General features: G+C 45.9%; 1 protein-coding gene across 1 annotated transcript; it reads right to left on the bottom strand.

Annotated features, from left to right (window-relative positions):
* Positions 1-1,961: 1,961 nt before the first annotated feature.
* C18H13orf42 (chromosome 18 C13orf42 homolog) lies at positions 1,962-21,038 on the bottom strand. The gene is made up of 4 exons (XM_033843685.1): positions 20,634-21,038; positions 5,470-5,617; positions 3,095-3,326; positions 1,962-2,136 (listed from the first exon to the last, which is right to left on the bottom strand). Exons 1-4 carry the CDS (start codon positions 21,036-21,038, stop codon positions 1,962-1,964), a joined length of 960 nt encoding a protein of 319 aa, XP_033699576.1.
* Positions 21,039-24,290: the final 3,252 nt, after the last annotated feature.

The following is a 24,290-nucleotide window of genomic DNA, read 5'->3' as shown; positions in this document are numbered from 1 at the left end:
ATCCTGGGGTTTATCACCAATTTCAAAGACCTAAAATCATCCCCAGGACAAGCCAGCCTTATGTTTCTAAATCATGGAATTTTTCAGGCAGTCTGTGTATAGTCTCATTAAAGACAAAAAATATATACAAAACATGAAGCAAAAGAGAAAAGCACAGCTTCATGTTCCATAAGCAATAAATGCTAAAAAAAAATCAAGACTCCAAACATCCTATCTGTCCTGTTTATTTTTCTCTTATCTATACAAGCAAAATATATACAGTGTCTTCACCACATAATGTCAAGGTTGATCTACGATAAACTGTAGTTTGATAAGAGGCAGAGTAAAGAGGTCTTTATTCTGAGTCTATCCTGAGCAGTGAACTCTCATTTGTGGGGCTTCAAAACAAGGCCACGTTTGGGGAAAAGAAAGATATATGGTGATGTAACTTGGTGGGTGTTAATGCAGTTTATAAAACAAATCTCCCAAACATTTATTCTTCAGTCAAGCTTCTGGCTATAGTGGGCTTAATATAAGCAACAAAAAGAAAGGAAATTCCCAAACATTGACATTGGCACTCAAAAAATAATAAAGGCAACTATTAAGACATTTCCAATATATTTTCATTCTGAAAATGTTTTGATATAAAATTTCTTGCCCCACTCCATGTTTTCCTCTTTCAACACTCAAACCTCCAAGTCATCAATTCTCAAAGTATGGACCCCAGACCAGCAGAATCAGCATCACCTGGGAACTTTTTTAAAAATTTATTTAAACAACAAAAAAAAGAAAATTTAAGCATGTCACATAATTATTAGGTTTTTTTTTTTCTCATAGCAGTTACAAATACTTAGATTCAGAGAGTCAGGTTCACATAAATAAAAGCTTCTTTCTACAAAAAACCTGAACGATAAGAACATCATTCATCGCATGGGCCTCGCAGAAGGGAAGCTTTATTCAGTTCTCAGAGGGACCTTAGCCTAAAGCATCCTGGCTTAATTTCGATTACTGGTGTTTCCTAGTCTGTCTCCTTCCCTTATCGCCATTTACACTCCTGCACCACCCCCCGCAAGGTGACTTCTTTTTTTTACAAGAAAATGCCAGAAGAAATAGGTGAGGATGGACAAAGGGCAGTGTAGTCTCCAAACCAGTGGTTCTCAAACTTGAGGGGTCAAACTATATGCAAACACGCAAAAAGTACGTGAGAAAAGCAAAGAATATGTTAAATCTGTAATTCAGACGGTTATGGAAATCAGAAATCCTTTCTATTCCAAAAGGTTCTGATTGCCCTCCGAACTGAGGGAAGGGAGGGGCGTAGCATTCATACACTGGCTCTATGGGTATCTATTAGGATTCTGGAGGCTGGGGGTGCCCAGGCAGGACACACACCTTCCTCCATCCTACTGCCAGGACACTGGCCTTGTCTTCAGCCTAACCCGGCAGAAGTTTCCAGAACATTGTGAAAAGGGTTAGGGTGAAAAAAAATCTGCTTCCCAAACTGCATTCTGCACAAAAGAAGGCAACTTCAGTGCATGACCGTAACGTTTCTGAGCCCTGTGGGGAGAGGAGCTGCCTCTTTGAAAACTTTGGCCCAGAGATCCATGATGGGCAAATTGGGTTTCCTGTACCAAGTGGGACGCTCACAGCCACCTGGACAGATGCATGGAGAGCCAGGGACAGGCCAGAGGAGGCCGGGAGTGAGCCTGGACCTTCCATTCCTTCTGCTCTTGAAGACCAGCAGGGCTGTAGTGACCAGCCGACCCGCCCGTGCTGGGAAAGCCAGGCTCCAGAAGGCCCCTAAGGCGGGCCCTCCAGGAGGCCACGGGTATGTTTGGCACTGGATGGGCACCGGCAGGCAGTGTGCTCCTGGGCCTGACTTTGTGACAATTTCCAGTTTTAACTCTACCAGACACCTCCTTCTGCAGTGAAAGCAGACGCCTTCGGGGGAACCCAGCCTGAGCCAGGCTGCAGGGCTGAGGCAGTCAGGGCACTGTTCGTTCCCAGAGTCTCTCCCGAAGCAGCCACTGCCCTCTGGGGTTCTCTGTCTCATAGCGGTCCTCCCCCGGGGATGCCAGGGGCTCCAGTGCAAAGAGCTCTGCGTCCCAGTCTGTGTCATCCCCCGAGAAGTTGAAGACGATCTGTCTGGAGCTCACCAGGCTGGAAGGGAGGAATGAGGTAAAGGGTTTAAGTCTGGCTTGGCTGGCCACATGGAGAAGGGACGCTCTGATTTGCCATCCTGACGGAGCCCATCAGATGCTCCCCTAGTTCTGGGCCTCGTGGAGGACAAAGCAGTATCATCATGGGGGCTGTGGGTGGACCTCAGCTGGACCGTAATGTGGCCTTGGAGGGGGAGGATGGGTGATGAGGATTGAGTCCTGGTTTTAATATGTCCAGTACATAGTCCATTCTTATGGGAGGAAGATGCCATTTAGAAAAGCCCTGAACCCATCAGAGTTGGATGGCTCTTGTAGAAACAGAGGAAGACAGGTTGACAAGCCAAGACAGGCCCTTCTGTTGTGAGAGGTGAAGTCCCTGCAGCATGGCCTAGGGTGGCCGGATCAGGAGCACACATACTTCTCTGAAGGAGTAAGTCATGGGGATTTGGGGGTTAGAGGTGGCAACTCGTCTTGGGAGAGAGGCCAAGAGATGGTGGCAGGAGGGCCAGGTGGGGCCCAGTCAGCGAGATGTTCTCCATCCGAGCCTGGCAATGCCCTTCTACAGCAGGGCCATCTAATTGGTTCAGTGTTGCTTCCCTCATGGTGCTATGCCCTCCTCAACCCCAAAGTCTCATTAAAAATCTGCAGCACACAGTGTGTCAGTGGCACTTGGGGGAAAGAGTGAAAGAGGATGGACAGAGCATGAGGGCTAAGTGGGCCGGAAAGGGAGAGGCAGGTCCAGAGCTCAAGGTACAGTTAGGGGTGGGGACAGTGGTGAACCAAGCTAGAATGTGAATACAAGACTATCAAAAAATGTTTTAAACTAAGACCTCCCTCCCCCCATACACAAAAGAATGATTTTTCCATGTAAGATGGGGGTTCAGGGCACCTGAGAAGCAAGCCAAGAGTCTGGTGCACATGAGAGCATCTTGGTTATGCTACGTGATCTGAGCACTCACTCTTTTTTGCAGGCTTTGGGCTTAAATTTCAACGTGCTGAAGGCCCCTTCCACAGCCTTGGGCAAATAAATGGGGTGCCTCTCGAGTCTCCTCTGAGTGCCGAAGGTCCTGCGCTCCGTGCTCCTCCGGAACTGGCCGGCTGTCGTGTGCCCAGCGATGTCCTCGGAGCACCGGCGGGGCACCCGCAGGATCCAGTTGGAGTGCAGGCTGTGCTCCCTGGAGCTGGTGGCCACTGGAAGAGAGAAGCAGGGCCCCTGGGAAAGGAGGACTCACCATGCGGAGGGGAGCAGAAGGCCACGGAGAGGACAAATCCAGCTAAGAACCCACAATACATACATACGTAAAACGAAATTCTTAGGAAGGCCCGGAGAGCCAAGCAAAGGGGATGATTCAACTCTGCAGTTATCGTTTGGGGAGACAATGCACTAGCATGCGTCCATTAAAGACAAGCACATAGACCTACGTTTACTGACTTGGAAAGATGCCCAGGATGTCTTGTAAATTGTTAAGTGAAAAGAGTGGATGAAAAATAGCACAGAGATCTTGTCTTTGTTTAAAAAGAGTAATAAAGTGAGTCTGTTTAAAGCCTTTTTGAAAGGACGTACACCAAACTGTTCACAGTGATTATTAACTCTAGGTGGTAGAATTACAGGTCAAATTCTTTACTTTCTTCTTTATACTTTGGTGTATTGTTTGATTCATTTGATTTACAGTGAACATACGTTACTGTGGCTATCAGAGAGAAAACATGAAGTCATTTCCATTAAAAAATTATAACTGTGAAGATGACACTTGCGTCCTCGGTAGATTTCATTGTCCTTCCAGCAATGTCTAGATTTCCCAGGCCCGACTCTGAAAGAGAGGGCTGTTCCTTGTCAGGCGTTGCCGTGGGAGAGGGGGGCAGACCAGTTACCCTGCAGGGTACAGTGAGCTTGGGGAGTGGGAATCCCCTTCCGTGAAACTCCACAGAACCCAGTGAGAACCGAAATCTCACAGGTACATGTCCATCAGGGCTAGAAAAACAACAAACACACCACAAGAATGTAATCTTTGAGCATTAAATAAAATATTTAATATTTAGTATTAAAAATTATTTAGTATTGGTACCAGAAGCTGTTGCCTTAATAACCAGGGGCCAGTAACCGCTAAATTAAATCATCATTAATACACCATGAGGGGCAAGTCGACGATGAAAGAAACTGACAGCTGAGTAATGGAATTTAAAAGTGGGCTCAACTCATGAACGTGGTTGTTGTTTGCTCTCCATCAGGAGACAGCCAGTGATACACCTTGGCAAGGAGAAAAGCACCACCTCGGCCTTCACCTCACTCCCTCTCCAACAATCCAGACTGGGCTTGAGCAAGCACCCCGGCCCTCTCCTGTCTACACATCCTCGTAGTGGTGGCCCATGAGGGCCACAGGGGGAGTGCTGGGGGGAGGGGTGGAGAGCGGTGACCAAGTAGGTGAAGGGTCAGAGTCGGGTCCAGCAGACAGGGCTGCCCAGAGCCAAGTTAGCTCAGGTAGGGTCACAAGCCCAATTTTTAAATATAATTTGTCTATTCCCTTTTCTTCTTCTTTTCTCAATTCTGGTAAAAGACACATAGCATAGAATTTACCATGTTGCCATCTTGTAGTGTACAGTTCAGTAGTGTGGAGTATATTCACATCATTACGTGACAGATCTCCAGAACTTTTTCATCTTGCAGAACTGAAACTCTAAACAGACTTGTGGTTGCCAAGCGGGATGGAGTGGGGGAGGGATGGATTAGGAGTTTGGGGTTAGCAGATGAAAACTACTACATATAGAATGGACAAACAAGGTCCTACTGTATAGCACACGGAACTATATTCAATAACGTGAGATAAAACAAATAGAAAAGAATATAAAAAGAATGTATACATATGTATAACTGAATCACTTTGATGTACAGCAGAAATTAATACAACATTGTAAATCAACTATATTTCAGTAAAAAATTAAATTAGTTAAATTACATTAAATTTTAAAATCACAACAGCTGTTTAAAAAAAAAACAATTGTAACTCTATACCCATTTAACAACCCTCCAACTCATCCCTTTCTATAATTGTTGCCCTATTGCTTTCCCTCCTGGAGCCTTACAAAATTCCACCCCATCTCTGCTGTGGAAAATGGACCACAGGGAAGGAGTTTTTGTCCAAATACAGCCTGAGGATTTAAGGGGTAGCCTGGAGTGGCAGCAGCGGCAGCAGCGACGACGAAAGCCAGGGCCCCAAGCAGTAGAGCAGGCTCAGGGCCAGGCTTTGGCTTGCAGATGTGAGTTTCCATTTAATCAAAGAAAGTCCACTCCAGAGACCCCACTCCACCCACCTCCTGCCACCGGGATGGCACTCACCATCGAAGTCCACGTCTTCGTTCTGCGGGTCAAACTCAGCAGCCCGCGGCCGCTTCTCCGTATCCAGCTCTGCCATGATGGAGTCAAAGAAGGCGATGGCCTCCGCCACATCCGCGCTGAACTGCGAGTGCTTCTTGGGCGTGGCTTTCTGCTAGAGACGAAGGGCAGAGAGGAGAAAGCAGAGCTGCCTGAGCCAGCCTTGGGGCGCCCACACACAAGTGACATGGAAAAGGACCACATGTTACTGAAACTAAACCAACGTGAAGTTACGAATTTGCAGGTAAATTTGAATACGTGCCCTTGAAAGGAAGGAAGATACTCCAGATCCACACTTGCTGTAGGTCAATGGATTTCGGATTATCTCCAGGAGGGGGAGTGAAAGGGTGGGTAGATCTGCCTCTATCTTGGTCAGGGACTGTTATTGACCATTAGGCAAAATAATTTGTCTTTCTTCGGCCTGTTGCCTGCTGATAAACCCAATTAGGAGATTGTACAGTTCCTTAGGTAGACGATGAGATGCTCACAGCAGGAAGGAGGGGACGAGATATGTTGAAAATAAAATACTCCAGAAGAGTTTTCAGTCCCTAAAGTGGCCAAATTTCGATTCAATCATGGAATAAGTTGAAGACAAATTGGTGTGATTGTTTGAACAGTGTAAGGAATAATATTGGGTTGGCCAAAAAGTTTGTTCAGGTTTTTCCGTAACATCTTTAAAGTAGTTTTAAAAAAAATCTACAGAAAGCCTAACTAGGTTCCAGGTTCTGTCCTGACTCATTCTTCATGATGTTAGCGTCACCACCACCATCATCACCATCATCATCATCATTCTCTTCACAACAGCCCACAGTCAGTCACCAGCGACCGGCATCACGGAAGTTCAAGCACCATGGTGGACTTCAATGGAGAACTCATGATGTAGGCACAGAATCACCATGTGAACTAAAAAAAGCTCCCTGAAGAATTTAGGACATAAGAGAACTCAGGGAGAAAAAGGAAAGACAATATGTGTTAACCTGGGCTATTTGGACCAAATGTAGAGTTCCTTTATTTTTTGTATGCACTTTGAAAGTGGGATGGTATTAAAAATGAAAGTGATTTAATTACAGATTTGCATGTTAGGAAACTAAAGGATGACATCTTTATATATGCATAAGATTTTGGTAAAATGTATGCATTTTGTACCACTAGGAAACATTTGTACCACTAGGAAGCCATGCGGCTTGCAGGATCTCAGTTCCCCGGACCAGGGAGCAAACCCGTGCCCCCAGCAGTGGAAGCACAGAGTCCTAACCACTGGACCACCAGGGAATTCCCAAGAAACTTTTTTTTTTTTTTTTTTTTTTTTGCGGTACGTGGGCCTCTCACTGTTGTGGCCTCTCCCGTTGCGGAGCACAGGCTCCGGATGCGCAGGCTCAGCGGCCATGGCTCACGGGCCCAGCCGCTCCGCGGCATGTGGGATCTTCCCGGACCGGGGCACGAACCCATGTCCCCTGCATCGGCAGGCGGACTCTCAACCACTGCGCCACCAGGGAAGCCCCAGGAAACATTTTTAAATAGAGGATTTTTTCCTTTTATATTTGTAAGGAGCATTCTTGGAGAAAAAATTTGGAGAACCACAACATACACTGAACCTTTTCTGTTAAAAGTGGAAAACTATTCACATGTAGTTATCTCACCCCCTTCAAAGAGCCCATTAAAATGAAAGTGGGTGGGGGGAACGTTGAAACCCGGTGTCAAAGAGAACAAGAGAGAGGTCATCAGTGAGAGAGAGATTTCCAAGAGCTCCTGCCAAATGGAAAGCAGTTGAAGCAGGGGAATTGATGTAACAGAGCAGAGGGACCGCCCTCCCAGAGAACTATGGGTGGATGAAGCAGCTCAGAAGGGAGACAGTTTGACCCTTGGAACCAGAAATGCTCCAGACTTGGCAACACCAGGCACACCAAGGGTTGGAATGAAAAACTGAGGGGCTGGTTGAAAGTCTGTATGAGCACAGAAGGCTGGGCCACCAGCATCCTTCCTGCAGGCAGATAACAGGAAGACTCATATCTGGAGTCAGGTCCATACACTTTTATCCTTCCTGTGTTTTCTCTTGCTGTCCCTCTGCCTTGAATGCCTTATCTGGCCAAGTCCTATCCAACCATCAAGATGTGGCTGAGACAGCTCTTTCTCCAGGAAGACCACCCTCTCCTGGGCTGTTTTCCTCCTCCAGGCTCCAAGGTCCTCAGTACCTAATCTAATTCTACGATAACACATATTATTTTAGAGAATTTTTTGTGAGGTGGCAGAGAGAGAAACAAAGAATCGAGAAAACCACATGATCTGGACTGAACCCCAAAGGAAGGTTGAATATTGTTGAATAGAAATGCAAGGTCTGTAGGTTTTCCCATCTCAAAATCCATCTCCACATGGAAGGGACATCACTACGTCCCTAGTAGCAACTGCCATCAGTGTCTGGCTGAACGCAAGAGTCTCCGCCTTGCTCAGGGGCACCATATTCTTTTCCATCTGGACGTAAGAGTCTCCACCTTGCTCAGGGGCACCATATTCTTTTCCATCTGGGTCACCCTACAATGTCCTCTAAGCTGTTCATTCCTCAGTGTCCCCAGGAAGTAGACGTTGGTCAGAAGCTCAGAGCAGCCTGGATCAATTGCTTTCATTTATTAAAAGGCTTAAAAGAGAGTCAACTTTGGTGTCTTAACTATTAAAGGCTAAGAAAACAGCAATGAGCACACTGCCAGTAGTTAGGTTAACACAAGCCCTTGACTGTGGCCTCTTGTGAATATCTCCAATCTCCTCAAGAATTATCCTCCGAGGATAATATTTACAAAATAAAAAAATAAATTACCAGCATATACATCACCACCTCAGCCACTGTACTCTCTGTCCATCAACACTAATGCACAGGGGCTTCCCTGGTGGCGTAGTGGTTGGGAGTCTGCCTGCCAATGCAGGGGACATGGGTTCGAGCCCTGGTCTGGGAAGATCCCACATGCCGTGGAGCAACTAGGCCCGTGAGCCACAACTACTGAGCCTGCGCGTCCGGAGCCTGTGCTCCACAGCAAGAGAGGCCACAATAGTGAGAGGCCCGCAGACTGTGATGAAGAGTGGCCCCCACTTGCCACAACTAGAGAAAGCCCTCGCACAGAAACGAAGACCCAACACAGCCATAAATAGATAAATAAATAAATAAAAGTGATTTTTTAAAAAAAACTAACGGACAAAGACCCTTTCAGCTGCACATTTCATTGGTTATTCCAAATATTCAAACATGTTTCTTGTTTGTAAAATTTCAAGCTTGGGGACTCAACACTCCCACACAGCTCACCCTCTCTGCTGTGCTTAGCAGTGATTGCCTTTCCTGAGCACAGCCAGACACTGACAGATAAGCTCCTTGGCCAGCACTTAAGCGTCTGCTCTTTGGGGCCTCACATCCGGGGCTCTGCTGGACCATTCAGTACATTATCACCGTTATAAAGCTTGTTTCTGTTAAAAGAGCTTTTGGATCCTGGTGTGGCTGGAGAGTGAGACATTGGTGACGTTATTTGTGGCTGACCCCTATGTACCTGTGTGACCAAGTCTCATCCCCAAAGAGAGCTCTCCCCAACTTGCCTCAATTACCATCATCAGTTTCGCCCAAGCCCTTCATGGAATGAGGGAGGAACATAAATAAATGAAAATGAATAAACAATTGCTTTCCTTCCTTCCTTAGCTCTGCCTTCCTTCCCTGCAAATGAAAGCACCACCCCTTGAAGGAGTCTGAGGACCCAGTTGGGGGCGATGATGGTTATGAATGGTTATGACTCCCCCCTCATCTCTGTCCGGGCAGTTCTCACAGTGGAGCCCAATCCCAGCTGGAGGTTGGACCCTCAGTGGATGCTCTTAAAGAATCTCTACACTGGCCCTTTCCCACATCAATTAATTTAGATAACCAGGTGATTCCAGTACAGAGCAATTGAGACCCTCTGCTCTCTGAGGATCCAGGCACAGGGAAGGCAGCAAGAGGGGCCGTGCTCCCGCCTCGGGGTCTGGTTTACAATGAAAACCTTAAATACCAGTCTCATGCCCTGAATTTGCAAGAGCAGACAGGAGTGTCTCCATGAAGACAAGGACACAAGGGACAGGACCCAAGGGGATAGGACACAGCTCAATGAAGAAAGAGGACAAAGCGCCTGGATTACAGGGCCCGGACCCTTATGTCCCTGTGTTTTTCCCATTGCTCAGCACATAGAGACCAGGTAAAGGGACCCCACCCTCCCTGCCCCATCCCCTTACTAGCTACAGGTATGAGGGCATCCCACTCTTAGGCATGCACCTACCTTTCCCACCCAGTCCCCAAACGTGACCTAAATCACCTCCTGGCTTGGGGGGGAGGGCAGTTTCCTCTGCTTGTATTCATGCAGTTTTGTTTGCAATCTGAGTGTAATGTTTGGTATTCATCTCTGCTAGTCTTCATTTTGACTGGACATCAAGTTGTTTGTTTCTCTCTCCATCATTTCTTTTTGAAAACACAAGCAAATGTGTATTAACCCACTCTTTAAAAAAACAAAAGGTAGCGTACAATATCCCCCTGTGAATTGCTTTCTTCACTTGGTGTATGCTAAGAATAACTTCACAGCAGTAGAGATTCTCCTCTTCCCTTTGAATAGCTGCAGTTCTCCACTACACAGACACACTGTAGGAATGAACTACGGTCCCCTATTGTTAGAGCTTCGGGTTGTTTGAAATCTTTTGCTGTTACAATTAGTGCTTACACATACATCATTTTGCACTTTGCCAATAATACCCTAGTATAGGCTTCTAACTGTAAATATTCAGCTCGTTTTACAGACGGAACGGTAATCATCAAGTGATCTGGCAGGTCAGTTAAGTAAGATTTGGTTAACAAATTTATTGTACTTTATAAAGTATACTTTTTTTTTTTTTTTTTTTTTTTTTTTTTTTTTGCGGTACGCGGGCCTCTCACTGTTGTGGCCTCTTCCATTGCGGAGCACAGGCTCCGGACGCGCAGGCTCAGCGGCCATGGCTCACGGGCCCAGCCGCTCCGCGGCATGTGGGATCTTCCTCGACCGGAGCACGAACCCCTGTCCCCTGCATCGGCAGGCGGACTCTCAACCACTCCGCCACCAGGGAAGCCCTAAAGTATACTTTTAAATGTCTCCAAACGAATTTTGTGATGATTTATCTGAGTACCAATGAAACTGTGGGTAATCATCAGTTAAATCCATTTCACCTGTAACCTGTCTTCCCGCATCAAGGTTGTTTTAATTGTTGCTACAAGACTTGCCTGTCCTCCAAGAAGCATGGAGCCTCAACAAGGTGTTTGCCTGAGTTGTTTTCCAGAAACTTGGCATCACCTGTGTCTAGTTGGAGCTGAGCCAGTTAAGGCTGGAAAGGACTACCAACCCTCCAACCGGGCATGCGCGAGTCTGCTCGGTGACATTTTGACATCAGAGGGCTGAGAACTCCACCCTCAGAGTGTGCTAGGTGCCTCCGTTTTTGGACGTGCAGAGGCCTGTAGGCTAGTTACACCTGCACAGAACAACAATTACCCCAACTTTTCCTTAGTTCCCCACACCCCAGACCGCCCGGCTTCTTTAGCCCCTTGCCTTCCAGGAGGTGGATTTGAATTTGTTCTCCTGCCTCCTCGTTTGGCTGCCTTGTGAATAAACCCTCTCTTTGCTGCAAATCTCGGCATCTCGGCGTTCGGGCTTGCTGTGAATCAGGCAAACAAGCCTGGTTTGGTGCCACCAAGGCTAATCTACAAGTCCAGGCTCCCTGGGCCTTTTCAAGTCCTAGTTTAAACTCAGGCTGATTCCGGCTTTTCCTGCCTTTCCCGCAGCTTCCATGGGCCTTTCTGGCCTCTACTACGACCTTCTCTTGGTCTCCAGCCAAGACAACTAGCACAAGAGCTGCACGACTGAGGCTCAGGGTTCCGGGCTCAGGCTAACGTCACAGAAAATCTACTTTACAAAGCAGGGGTTGCACAAAGTGGGACGTCAGTCATCAACACCCCTGGGTGAGACCCAAATAGTTCTCCCTCTCTGAACTCAGAACTCTAAATAAAAGTGGACTGCCTCGCCCTGCCACCGCCCGCCCCCCGCCCCGCCACCGCCCCCCCCACCCCGATCTTGACTTTTTCCTAGCCCAGAACTGAACTACTTTGGAAAGGCTGGCTTCCTGTGGCACCTGCTCAGACCTGGGTTTCGCAGGGCTCATGTTCCTTCGCCAGCAGCCCTTCCGCGGCCCCAGGGGAAGGCGCTTTCTCTGAAAGCCATCTGTACTGCATTGCCGACTCCCCTTTAACCTTCAGTGGCCTTAAGGTTATCATTTTCCAAGCCTCCCCGTCCCACCCCCTCACAACAGGCCTGGGTCTTGGATTACTTTCCCCGGATAGAACACTTGCATCTTTCCAAACCAAACTCCACCGTATTTCTCATTTTAATTTTTGAGTCCCCCAAGGCAGTTTATTTTTCTGCCTTTCGTATCACCTCCCATCCTGCCTGGTTTCACCTGCCCTTGGGGTACTTGGGCTTCTCCAATCTGTTTACTTTCTTCTGGGATCTGTCAGTATTTGTGCAAGAGATCTGGATGCTACAAAATGAACTTCCAGTTGTAAACAGAAGTATTTTGTCAGAGCTTAGGGTAGGGGGACATTCTAAACCCAGCCAACGTCAAGAGGACCATCTAGCCTCCTTCCCTCCTCCTCCTGGCCTCACTCCCCGCCACCTCTTCGGAGGGCCAACTCACATGGTACCTCCTTTCCGAAGCTTTCACTCATTGCAGCAGACAGACCCACACACATCTTTTCTAGGCTCATATTCTGCCTTGTGTGGACAGCAACGTTGTACTATACCCTCAGAGCCCCACACTAGACCCGTGATCCTTAACCTCGTCCATGAAATAGCTTTGGCAAATAGCACTCACAGATAAGACTGTCTTTGGATAGACGCTCACTTGCAGCCACTACCTACATGAGACAAGTTGTCGGATATACCCAACTTCCAACATTCTTGTTGTAATTCTACCTGTTTCTCTTCCAACACACCAGTGTGGTTCAGGCAGTGATGCTGAGAGTTGCAGCTTCAGATTATGGGCTGCATCAGGGCAGGCGGACTGTCTTTCCATCTATGAATGTGGAACACCTATTTCAATGCCTGACATGGAGTGATTTGTTGAATGAATGAATGTATGCCATATGCATGCCATTATCATATGTTTATATTCTCCAACCAGTTTGCATGTTGCTAATGTATACTTTTGGATTTAACTTAGCAAATTTTGAGAACTCTGTACTCCTTATTTTTATGGAGTCTTATAATACTGTTTTGAGCTAATCGTACCTGGAAATCAAAATGTCAGTTCATTGTGATGAAATTTCCAGGATCAAATGTGGGACTGGTCTGGATTGGAGAGATCATTTTCCCTTGGATCATTCAGCTGGGTGAAATGAAATGCAAAACAGCTCAAATTATCCACAAGCAATTTAATGTCCTCAAAAGAAGCTTTTCAGGATAAACCTTAAAAGCTCTAATACATCCTCTTTCCTTCTGCCATCCTTGAAATGGCTATTCAAGATCAAGTCCAAAGCAATACTTATCTTATCCTTTTTTTTTGGCTGTGCCAGGTCTTAGTTGCGGCACGTGGGATCTTCTTTGTGGCATGTGGACTTCTTAGTTGCGGCATGCATGCGGGATCTAGTTCCCTGATCAGGGATTGAACCTGGGCCCCCTGCATTGGGAGTGCAGAGTCTTAGCCGCTGGACCACCAGGTAAGTCCCATCTTATCCCTTTTATGTTACCTCACCTAAGGAAATGTGTACCCATCACTGAATAGGGGTTTGTGATAAAAGAATAGGAGCTTAAGAAATGAGAACTGTAAATCTGAGATGCAAATAACTTGGGAAAAGGTATACTCGCTGAAATTTAAATACATATGTACACATACCCACATCCAGATTTTCAATAGATATGCTAATGGTAGACTTGTCAGAGCTGAAGGAAAAAAATAGTGATATAGACAACAGAGCTGAGAAAATCAGCCCAAAGAGATAAAAAGAAAGGACGAGGTTTGTCACACGCTGTAGTATAACTAAACTTGGGAATTACCTCTCATAGCTAAACATTACAATCATTTTGGAATCGTAGCTGCGCGTCTTTTGTCTTTGGTATTAGAGGTTTCAGACTCACAGTCTGAGGCTTAGTCTTTTTTCTCCCGCTTTATAATCTGAAGGCCATTGTTTCCTTTGCTGGGACCTGGTAACTCCTCCCCTTAAATATCACCTAAATGACCATTTCACTTTAGTTCAACACTAAGTGAAGGTTTTTTGCTCACACTTATCAAACTGTTCGAAGCCTAACTAACAGAACTGAATTAATATGCTTGAAACATAGTATAAAAATCTTCACGCCCGATACGTGAAACATCACGATCCAACGAGAGAAGGGGTGGATTTGTCCATAAATGGTGTTGAAACTTTGCTATTTGGGAAAATTTCAAGTTGGATTCTCACATCCCACTACATGTAAAAATAAATTGCTGAATAGATGAGAGGGTTGGGTTTTTTTTAAATGGAACTATAAAAAAAGGAGAAAAATGGCAAATATGAAACTGACCTTGAGCCATAGAAGGACTTTCTAAGCACGAAGCAAAGAAGTATCAAAGACAACAATCGACATATTTGACTACATAAAAATCAATAGTATTTGTAATGATAAAATTGTACTCTTAAGTAAAATTAAAAGATACATAACTTTGAGAAAATATTTTTAAGACATGTGGCAGACAATGTACTCACATCCTTAATATGAGTCCAGATAAATAAAAATATTTAGTAGAGCCAAAAAATGTATAAAGACATGAATGGGCAATCCATTAAACAAGAAGTACGCATTGGTTTGATAAAATAAAAGGGTCATTCTTTGCTTAAGCAATAATCCAAAAAAAAGTACATAAAACAATGCAGTTAATCTATTATTATCAGTAAACTTTAAAAATTAATGACACTACTTGGTGCTGATAAAATGCAATAAGAAGGGCTTTCTAACTCACTGTTGATAAAAGTGTAAACTATAAAATATTTCTGGAAAACAATATGTAGAAGAATCTTTAAAAATGAATGGCCTTTCACCTTTGGCCCACTAATCACACTTTTAGGAATCACTGCTAAAAAATGCCTTATAGACAGAGTAAGATGAATTTATTTATAATGTTTAACAATTGTTTAAAGAATGTGAGTTGTTAAATTTTTTGCCATTAATACTTTCAGTTTTCAAAAACTAGTTAATGAGACAGAAAAGAACCCACAATATAAATTATAAAAAAGCATATGGTATGAGCCAAATTTAGTAAATGTATACGTATACACACTTTAGGGTTGCCACATTTAGCAAATAAAAATATAGAATGGCAGTTAACTTTCAGTTTTATATAAACAGTGAATAAATTTTTAGTATAAATAGATACCAAATATTATATGGACATAATTATACTACAAAAATCCATCGTTTATCTGAAATCCAAATTTAAATAGGCATCCTTTATTTTACCTGGCAGCCCTAATATACATATCTGCAACTATACAAGAAATAAATGATTGAAAGAAAATATACTTAAATATTTTATAGTGATTGTTTCTGGATGATAGGAGATAGGATTCTAGATCATTTTTATTTTCTTCCTTACACTTTTCTGTGTTTTATAAATTTCATTTAATGAGCAAATATAACTTAATAATCGGAAACAAATGTTTACCTAAAAGAGTGTCTTTTTGATGGTAAGCTCTGATCCATTACATGTGGGATGTTTTAATTATTAGGATCATTCCATATGAATATCCCCAAACTATATTCTACTCCATAAAAAACAAGATAATTTTCCACTCACTGAAAACCACAGACCTATTACTTTTCCAGGTCTTCCATCAGCTTTTGTAAAGTTCCATTCTTAAATTACAGTTGGAGCTTCTCGGGTTATTAGTTTATTGAGCATCTACTATATGCCTGGAGCTGCACTAGAGGTTGGAGATAAAAAGAGAAATAAGACATGGTGGCCCCACTCAATGAGCCCACGGCCAGTAGCAGACACAGCAAATGAACAGACAATTACGGTGCTGTGTGCTGACTGCTGGGTGCTGGGTGCTAAGTGCTGAGATAAGGGTCAGACCCAGAGAGGGGGGAACATTCACTGCATTAGACTGTGGACATGAGAAATGGCTTCCTGGGGCAGTGCTTTCTCTGCTCTCTTAAAAGACAAGAAGTTAGCCAGGTGGGCGGGATGTGGTAGAGAGGAAAAACGGAAGCCGAAGTACTGTACTGTTTCTAGGCTGAGCAAATGGCACATGTCTGGGAGGTAGATTGGGGAATATAATTACCTGTCGTGTGGTCTGACTGAGAGGGGCTGCAGGAATTGGATGCTCTGTTATCAATGATTATTTTACTGTCTGCCATCTTCTGGAGAGCGCTGCCAGGCATAATAGAGTAGTCTTTGCAGCTCATATTGAATGTTCACTGCCCTTCAACTCTGCCAACCAGATACAGGCCAAGTGATAGAGACCTCCAGTAACTGATGCTCACAGGAAACCTGCACTTTAATATCACTGTGTTTGCAGAGAGTCCCCCCCAACAGATCTGAAAAATAAATCCCAGTGGTACGGAACAGACTCAGAACCTTCTTCCCATTGCATATGCAATTTATATATGGATGGTTTGGAATGTTTTTAGATGAATTGGTTTCAGATCTTTCTACCACAGAGGAGAAAAAAAATCTATTTGCTGTTGACTTGGTCTTATTTCATGAACCAGGATTGAATGGCCAATGATAGAAAATTGATTCTGAAAGTTAACTATTATCAGAACAAAACGACTTGAAACAAAAATCAATCACTTTTGGCAGGCATTCTCCGTAATTCCACTGGTTCTGTTTAAATCATTCTTGTAGCAGGTGAATTTCTTTAGTTGGAGCAGGGTGGGAGGGGGGTTGGTGCTGGGAGGGGTGTGCATTTTGCAGCTGGTTCATCCAGGCAGACATATCGGGGATCGAAGCTGCTCAGAACTATATGATTCACAGGTGAATTAATGAAATTTCTTCTGGCTGTGGTGGGTGACCAGGAACCCTGGCTTTGGAAAATGTCAGCCCAAATCTTCTGGGGAGAGTTCCTTGGGGCACTGCAGCCAACCCAAAACTGCCTCTCTGGCAGCACAGACACTGTGGTCCACCCAGGTCCACTCAGGTGGCCCAGTTCTCACAGAGGGATGCTGCCTGTTTACCTGTTCATCTGGCTTTAAAACCATGGGGAGCTATCCTCAGTGAGGACCCCAAATGCTGATGAGCACTCCGGGCAAAGTCAGAGCATAATCTCAAGCTTTTCCTCCTCATGTCCCATCAAAACCCAAGCTCATGGACCGTAAAAAGGAAGGAAGTTCTGACACAGGCTACAACATGGATGAACCTTGAAAACATTATGCTAAGAGAAAGAAGCTAGTCACAGTATGACAGACACTGTATGATTCCAATTATATGAGGTTCCTAGAATAGGCAAATTCATAGAGACAGAAAGTAGAATACAGGTTTCCAGAAGTTGGGAGAAGGGGAAATGGGGAGCCACTGCTTTCTGTCTAGGATGATGAAAAAGTTCTGGGAATGGATGTAGTGGGCTACACAACACTGTCCTTAATGTCAGTGAATTGTACACTGACATTACCGTTGAAAAAATGGTTCAAACGGTAAATTTTAAATTTTTTATGAATATTTTACTTAAAGAGGATATTATATTTTAAGAAATAAAAGATCATTGTCAAACCTTTTATAAAAACACTCTCCTGATTCCTAAATGAAGTGTTTTTAGAGCCTCCATGACCTCTTAAGGAATTCATTTTCTAGTGTTCTACTAATATACTTTCAAAAAGTGTTCTAAAAATATATTAATTAGGGCTTAATAGACTTTTGGATGAATTGTTATGGGTTTATATAAATGATCATTTGGAAAAGCTCAGAGAAAGCTCTGATGTAAAGAACTCTGATTATCGTCTGGCACTTAACCATTTGAAAGGTGTCCAGCGTTACACATTTTTCTTTAAAAGAAATTTATATAGGGCTTCCCTGGTGGCGCAGTGGTTGGGAACCACCTGCCAATGCAAGGGACACAGGTTGGAGCCCTGGTCCGGGAAGATCCCACATGCCACAGAGCAACCAAGCCCGTGTGCCACAACTACTGATCCTGTGCTCTAGAGTCCGTGAGCCACAACTAGTGAGCCCGTGTGCCACAACTACTGAAGCCCACGCACCTAGAGCCCGTGCTCCACAACAAGAGAAACCACCACAATGAGAAGCTCGCGCACCGCAACGAAGAGTAGCCCCCGCTCGCTGCAACTTTAAAAAAACAAATAAAGTCACTTTCTGAGTACTGAGTGTTAGGACTTAAATATAGGATTTGGGGGAGACAAGATTCAGCACATAACAGGGGGTCAAGGGAAAAGAACAGAGTTTGCCCTAAATCTGAACATCAGCAAGTATTTTCTACCAATGCAGGAAGGTGATGACATTCCTGAAGGAAGGGCCTTTCCGGATCCCCTGCCCCTGCCATGCGCAGAGAGCCAGGAAGGCCACCTTGCTAGCCACGGAGACCGCACCCACCATTTCTCAGGCATGCCCAGCAGACAGCTCTTTCTTTGGGAGCAATAGGGAAGGAGAGCAGCTTGTCTCCAGGCTCCTATACACCTCCTGCACCATACATTTCAGAGCAGTGAACACTGGACTCCCTAGTATGTGCCAGGTCCTGTCACAGGCCAGATCTTGCTTCCTCCTCACAAGGTATATTCTTATTTCCGTTTGTATGCTCCAGAAATAGAGGCCCAGAGAGAGAAACTTAACCTGACAAAGGCACACAGCTGCTAAATACAGACCTAAAATTCAGGCCTTGATCTGACTAACTCCAAAGCCATTTTAAAACTCTTTCCTGACTTATTTCACTAAGCATAATATTTTCTAGGTCCATCCACATTGTTGCAAATGGCAGTATTTCATTCTTTTTTATGGCTGAGTAATATTCCATTATATATATATATATCTCACATCTTCTTTATCCACTCATCTGTTGACGGACACTTAGGTTGCTTCCATGTCTTGGCTATTGTAAATAATGCTGCTATGAACAATGGTGCGCGTGTATCTTTTCAAATTAGTGTTTTCGGGTTTTTCAGATATATGCCCAGGAGTCGGCTTGTTGGATCATATGGTAGTTCTATTTTTAGTTTTTTTAGGAACCTCCATACTGTTTTCCACAGTGGATGCACCAACTTACATTCCTACCAGTGGTGCAGGAGGGGTCCCTTTTCTCCTAGAGAATACCACACTTAGTGAAATAAATCAGACAAAGAAAGACAAATACTATATGCTGTCACTTATATGTGGAATCTAAAAAATAATACAAATGAATGTATATGCTAAACAGAAACATACTCACAGATACAGAAAACAAATTTATGGTTACCAAAGGGGAGAGGGAGGAGGGGAGGGACAGACTACTAGACACAAAATGGATAAGCACCAAGGATTTACTGTGTAGCACAGGGAATTATACCTATTATCTCGTGATAACCTCTAATGGGATATAATCTGCAAAAATACCGAATCACTATAGTGTATACCTGAAACAAACACAATATTGTAAATCAACTATACTTCAAATAAGAGCAAACAAACATAAAACCTCTCTCCTGGTTACACCATGGTAAGAGACATCTCCTGAGGAAATCCCTACACTGCATCATGCCTGGGGCCTCTTCACAGCCATCCCTACAGGGCCAGGACTGGTGTTCTACCTCTAACGCCTCCCTCCGTCTTCAGATGCTGAACTAGGAATGGAGCTGGGAGGAAGAGTGCTAGGTTCTACCAAGAAAGGACTCCATTCTGCAGGAAAATGTAGTGCCTGGTGGGAATCTAACCAGAACTAAGAACCCCAGGATGCTCAAGCTGGAGGTCCAGAAATCACGGCAACCCCCTCTGTCATCGGAGGTGGCCCCAAAGCGGGGGGGCTGGCCCACAAATCCACAGCTGGTTGGCCACAGGGACAGTACTGGAACCTAAGAGTAAGACACTTTGTATGGGCCCCAACCCTGCCCTACTTCTGGAGTTCAAATGGTTATTTAAACTGCTCCCGCCTGGGATAAAATGCAGACAGTTGAAACCAGTTGGGTGAGGCCAAGCCCTAGAGATCTGATAACAGGCCAGTAGGTCACTCAGTGTAAATGGGACTTGCAGGCGTGCAGGACACTGGGGGCGGGGCATTGCTGGGCCACACAGGCCTGCTCTGAACACCTTGGAGCCCAGCCATCAGGAGAACAATTGCTGGCAATTTCAAAATAGCTTCAAACTTCATTTTTTTTTTTAATTGAGGAAACAAAGGAATAAGTAACAGTGAGTTGGGGATCTTAGCAAAATCAGAAGAGCCTCAGCTTGGTCTTCTGCGATACAGAGGGACTTTCTCCCCCCTTCCCTTCTGGCATTTTTCATTATTGGAATTATCTCAAGAAAAGGTAATGTGTACAAACACTGTAACAAGTATGGGATAAAGGCAAGTTCTTTCTTTCACTCATTTCCTGCTTGGTCTGCCTGGGCTGGAAGCCTCCAGTGCCCAGCAAAGTTGTCATTCAATCTCCTTCGTCTCACAGACTCTCTCTGAGGCTGTGCCCGAGTCCCCTTATACTCGGGCTCACGGAACAGACAGAGCAAATCCTCCAAATGTTCACTTTTCACTGGGATTTTTAGATGTGACTGTAATAATAAAAATAACGAAAACTTGTTGGGAAGTCATGTGCTGTCACTCAAATGTCATACAAGCATTCTCTCACCCGGGAAGTGGGCAGGAAGTGACAGATGTGCCCTGCAAACCGTCTGTCTGACACCAAGCCCGAGTCCTCCCCACAGGCTGCTATGTGGATGTCGGAAGCTGCTCCTTCCCGTGGTCTCCGCGTGAACACTCAGCATGGGACCAGCCATCCTTCCCAGGCTGGCGAGATGGCAATGGAGAGTGTCTGAGGTGGACGGAGCTGCCAGCCAGAAGGCGCAGATGAATTAAGCTGCGCGTGTATGATCCAGGGCTGCAACCCGCGTCAGGGGCTCTCGGAAAAGCGCTCGCGTCAACTGTACTTCTCGGCGGCGGCACTTACCTTTATTGCTTTGGAGGCGGACTTCTTTCCTCCCCTGGAGGATTTCGAGGAGGTGGAGGAGACGACCGGGGCGCGGCTGGGCTTCAGGTCACTGAGGCTGCTCAGGTACTTTTTGCGCAATGCCAGCAGCTCCTGTAAGTACTGAAGGCAGTCCTGGGTGCGCGAGTACATCCACGCCCGGTCCCCCTCCTGCTGCAGGTAGTACAGGCTGGTGTCCATACTGCTGGCGCTTTTGTATTTCTTTAAGGACTCGCTGAACTTCTCCCCGTGGTCCCCGACCACGTACATGGAGCTGCTGCGGATCAGCCTCACCGCGGGGCTGGCGCAGTCGTAGTAAGGACTCTCCGCCACCTCCGCCTTCCTCTGCGGGCCGGAGTGAAAGATGGAGTGGAGCTTTCTGAGCATGGTGCTCGATTTCTCTCTGTGGGTGCCTTCCAGCTGCCTGCGCAGCGCCACTTGATCTAGCTGGGGGCCCAAGAGCCAACGTGCAGGCCTCCTGCCATCTGTCTTCCCGGAGGCCTCTGATTCTTGGAATCCCAGCGAGTGTGGGCTTGATCAGGCGGGCGACCCGGGCATCTCTCATCGGGAGGACCTTACATCCAATAACCAAAATGCCATAAACCACCTGAGGACGCGAGGGAGCGCGCTGTGAGCTTAAAAGCAAGCTCCCTGGCTGGCTTTACGCACCATTTGGTGCGCATACCTTCCACGCTCTTCCATCGAAGGCCCCAGCTGGATGCAGAACACGTGACATTGCGTTTCCTGCTGAGCTATTTTCTCTCTTTTTCCTTTTTCATTTCTGGATGTGGTCTCCCTCGATTTGACTTGACCGTGGTGTGGATTTTTACGTTTCCACCTCGGCTGATCTGGCCCTGGTCCTGATTCCCTGTCTCCAAAATGAAATCCTGCTTTTCAAAGGCAGCACTAAACCGAAGACAGCGTGTTGCTTGAGGTAAAATCCAGTCCCTGGAGATGGACCCGGATGGACACAGCCAGGGCCTTTGGCAGGAGGCTCTCAGATCCCCGATAAAGTGAGCTCAGAGCAGCATCTGAGCGTCCTGAAGGCGCCTCGGCCCTCAGTAACGAGACCTCGCCGCCGTTACCAGATAGCAGCTCATTGTGGGGACCAGAGGCTTCAGGTATCCGACCACAACTTTCCGCACAAAAGCCTCAGTGAGCTGAAGGTGGCCACATATATGGGGCAAATCCCATTCTTTAGCTTGAGCACATTTTCATTTAAATAGACTCTCTACAATCAGACACGAACTAAGTTTTCAAGAGCCTCGTCTGAGTACGTTAGAATCTCAGGGACCTTCCCTCTAGAATTCTTCCCAGGCAAATGCTACACATCATTGCTGCATTCATTTTTCTACACAGTCTGTTTCTCTCCCAAATTTCAGAGAGCTGAAGCCTGAAAATCTCCAGCACAGGCGTTTTCTTAAGCTGAGATGAGTGTCAGAGGAAACTGTGAGCCCGCAGAAATCGTAATAAAATGTTATGGGATGTGTGTATTGGAATGGTTTATGTTTGCTGGGGTTTTGTTTTTTTTTTGAGGAAGAAAGTGTTCATGGTTTTTTTTGTTTGTTTGTTTGTTTGTTTGTTTTTTTTTTTTTGCGTTATGCGGGCCTCTCACTGTTGTGGCCTCTCCCGTTGCGGAGCACAGGCTCCGGACGCGCAGGCTCAGCGGCCATGGCTCACGGGCCCAGCCGCTCCGTGGCATGTGGGATCTCCCCGGACCGGGGCACGAACCTGCGTCCCCTGCATCGGCAGGCAGACTCTCAACCACTGCGCCACCAGGGAAGCCCGTGTTCATGGTTTTATCAGATGTTCAAAGAGATCTGCGATACAAAAATAGATTTTTTTTAGTGTTTATATCCTGCTCTAGAAAAATAACCATGCCTTTTAAAATGTAACTTAAAAGGACATTATAAATGTATTCTTCTTGAGTGCATCCTCTGCAGGTGACATTCTCCCAGGCACAGTGGTAAGATGGTCCCGCATATGTAGACCCATTTATGCTTTACATCTGCAGAGCGCTCTAGGGCTGATGAAGCCGCTCCACAGATGTTAATTTATTGAACCCTTGTGGCTTCCTTGAAAGAGAAGCATCATTTCCATCACCATCATTATTGCTCCTCGATTCGCAAGTGAGAAGGGGAGCCTGGAGAGGTTAGGAGGCTCAGCTAGGGTCTAATCAGGCGAGTGAGAAAGGCATCCTCAGACCCAGCGCTGCAGCTTCAAGCCCGGTATTCTGGTCCCACTGCCCCTTGCTGCCAGGGGCTGTAAAGTCATGCGCTCCGAGGTCTCCTGCGGGGGGAGGGGGGGTTCTCTATCCATCCCATTTCTCTGGCTTCACACAAACATAATATCCAAGAACCCAGGATGGACAAGAGCTGATAGAATTTCTTCTCTGAGAAATCCAGGGTCTGTGACCACACAACCTTTCTCGGTAGCTTGTGCCAGTGGGCTTATGATGATACTTATTCCACATAGATTGAGAAAACGTTTAAATAGATTAAAAATGAAGTCTAATCTCTATCATATCCAGAGTGTCACAAGAACCTAGCTTCTATCTTCATGGGTATTCTCCTCTTCTCTACCCCTACCTTCCAGCTGGATTCTTCCTAAGGGCCAGACTTAGGAGGAAAATTGAGAGAAAATTCTAGCAACATCATTTGCTGAGCACTTCATGAATAATAAGGGGCAGGGTGGAAGCAGCAGCCACGACCCAGCCAGCTGACTCTCCCACCTCCTGTCCCAGACCAGCCCCTGAAGCCACCCTCTCGCTGGAGCTCCCACTGAGGGGGTCGAGGGGAGGGAATACTCTCCCTGCAAAAGCATTTGTCATCTCTGCTCAAGAAAATTCATCCCAAGTGGCAACTGCTTTTATACCATATTAGATTTTCTCATGGCCCCACTAGAAGGAATGGGTGGGAAATCACCACGTGGTATTATAAAGTGTGTTTCGAGGACACTACGATTGCCCATCAAATCCCAAATTAGGCACCGCGGGCTTGACTCTTCCCTTGCATCGTGGAGAACACTGGGCAAGCAACTAGGTGGGGAAGGGGGAAGGGCCTGCGTCCTTGCCCCCAGCCCAGCCCCTCCATACCAGCCCCACTGTGGACTGGGAAACAGCCCACTGCTCTTGGAGACCAAACCTGCTCTCTGTGGAGCTAGCAAGAGCCTGGAGGCTTGACCAGGACCCCAGAGACTCGGCATAAGGTGACTCCTTGTAACAAACCTTGCTTTATTCCAGAATTTCCCAAAGCCAAAGGGCAGAATCCCAGGACAGGGCAGAGCAGTCCAGAAGATGTGCTCTGTAGCTGTGGGCAGGAAGCGTGGAGGAGTGTGATCGAGCTTCTGTCTGCTCCCAGGGGAGCCTCATCTGTGCTGCTGGAGCCGTGGTGATGCTCACCGCCTGGTGTGCAGGGCAGGGGGTCAGGAAAGAATGTGAGTGTGGGCCTCGCTCAGATGGGGTTTGAGTCTCAGATCCGCCAGCTTGGGGAAGTTACTTAAGCTCTGAGCTTCAGTGTTCTCATCTTCACAAGTAGACATTACCTATTTCATGGAGTTGTTATCATGATTAAATGAGGTAATACAGAGGAGCACTTAACAGGTCATATTTGCTCAAGCAAAAGTAGCAGTTATTACTTT

Source organism: Tursiops truncatus, chromosome 18, assembly GCF_011762595.2.
Source record: "Tursiops truncatus isolate mTurTru1 chromosome 18, mTurTru1.mat.Y, whole genome shotgun sequence".
NCBI classification, from domain to species: domain Eukaryota; kingdom Metazoa; phylum Chordata; class Mammalia; order Artiodactyla; family Delphinidae; genus Tursiops; species Tursiops truncatus.
The sequence above is the reverse complement of the archived record's forward strand: the minus strand, read 5'-3'. Positions and strand labels throughout refer to the sequence as shown.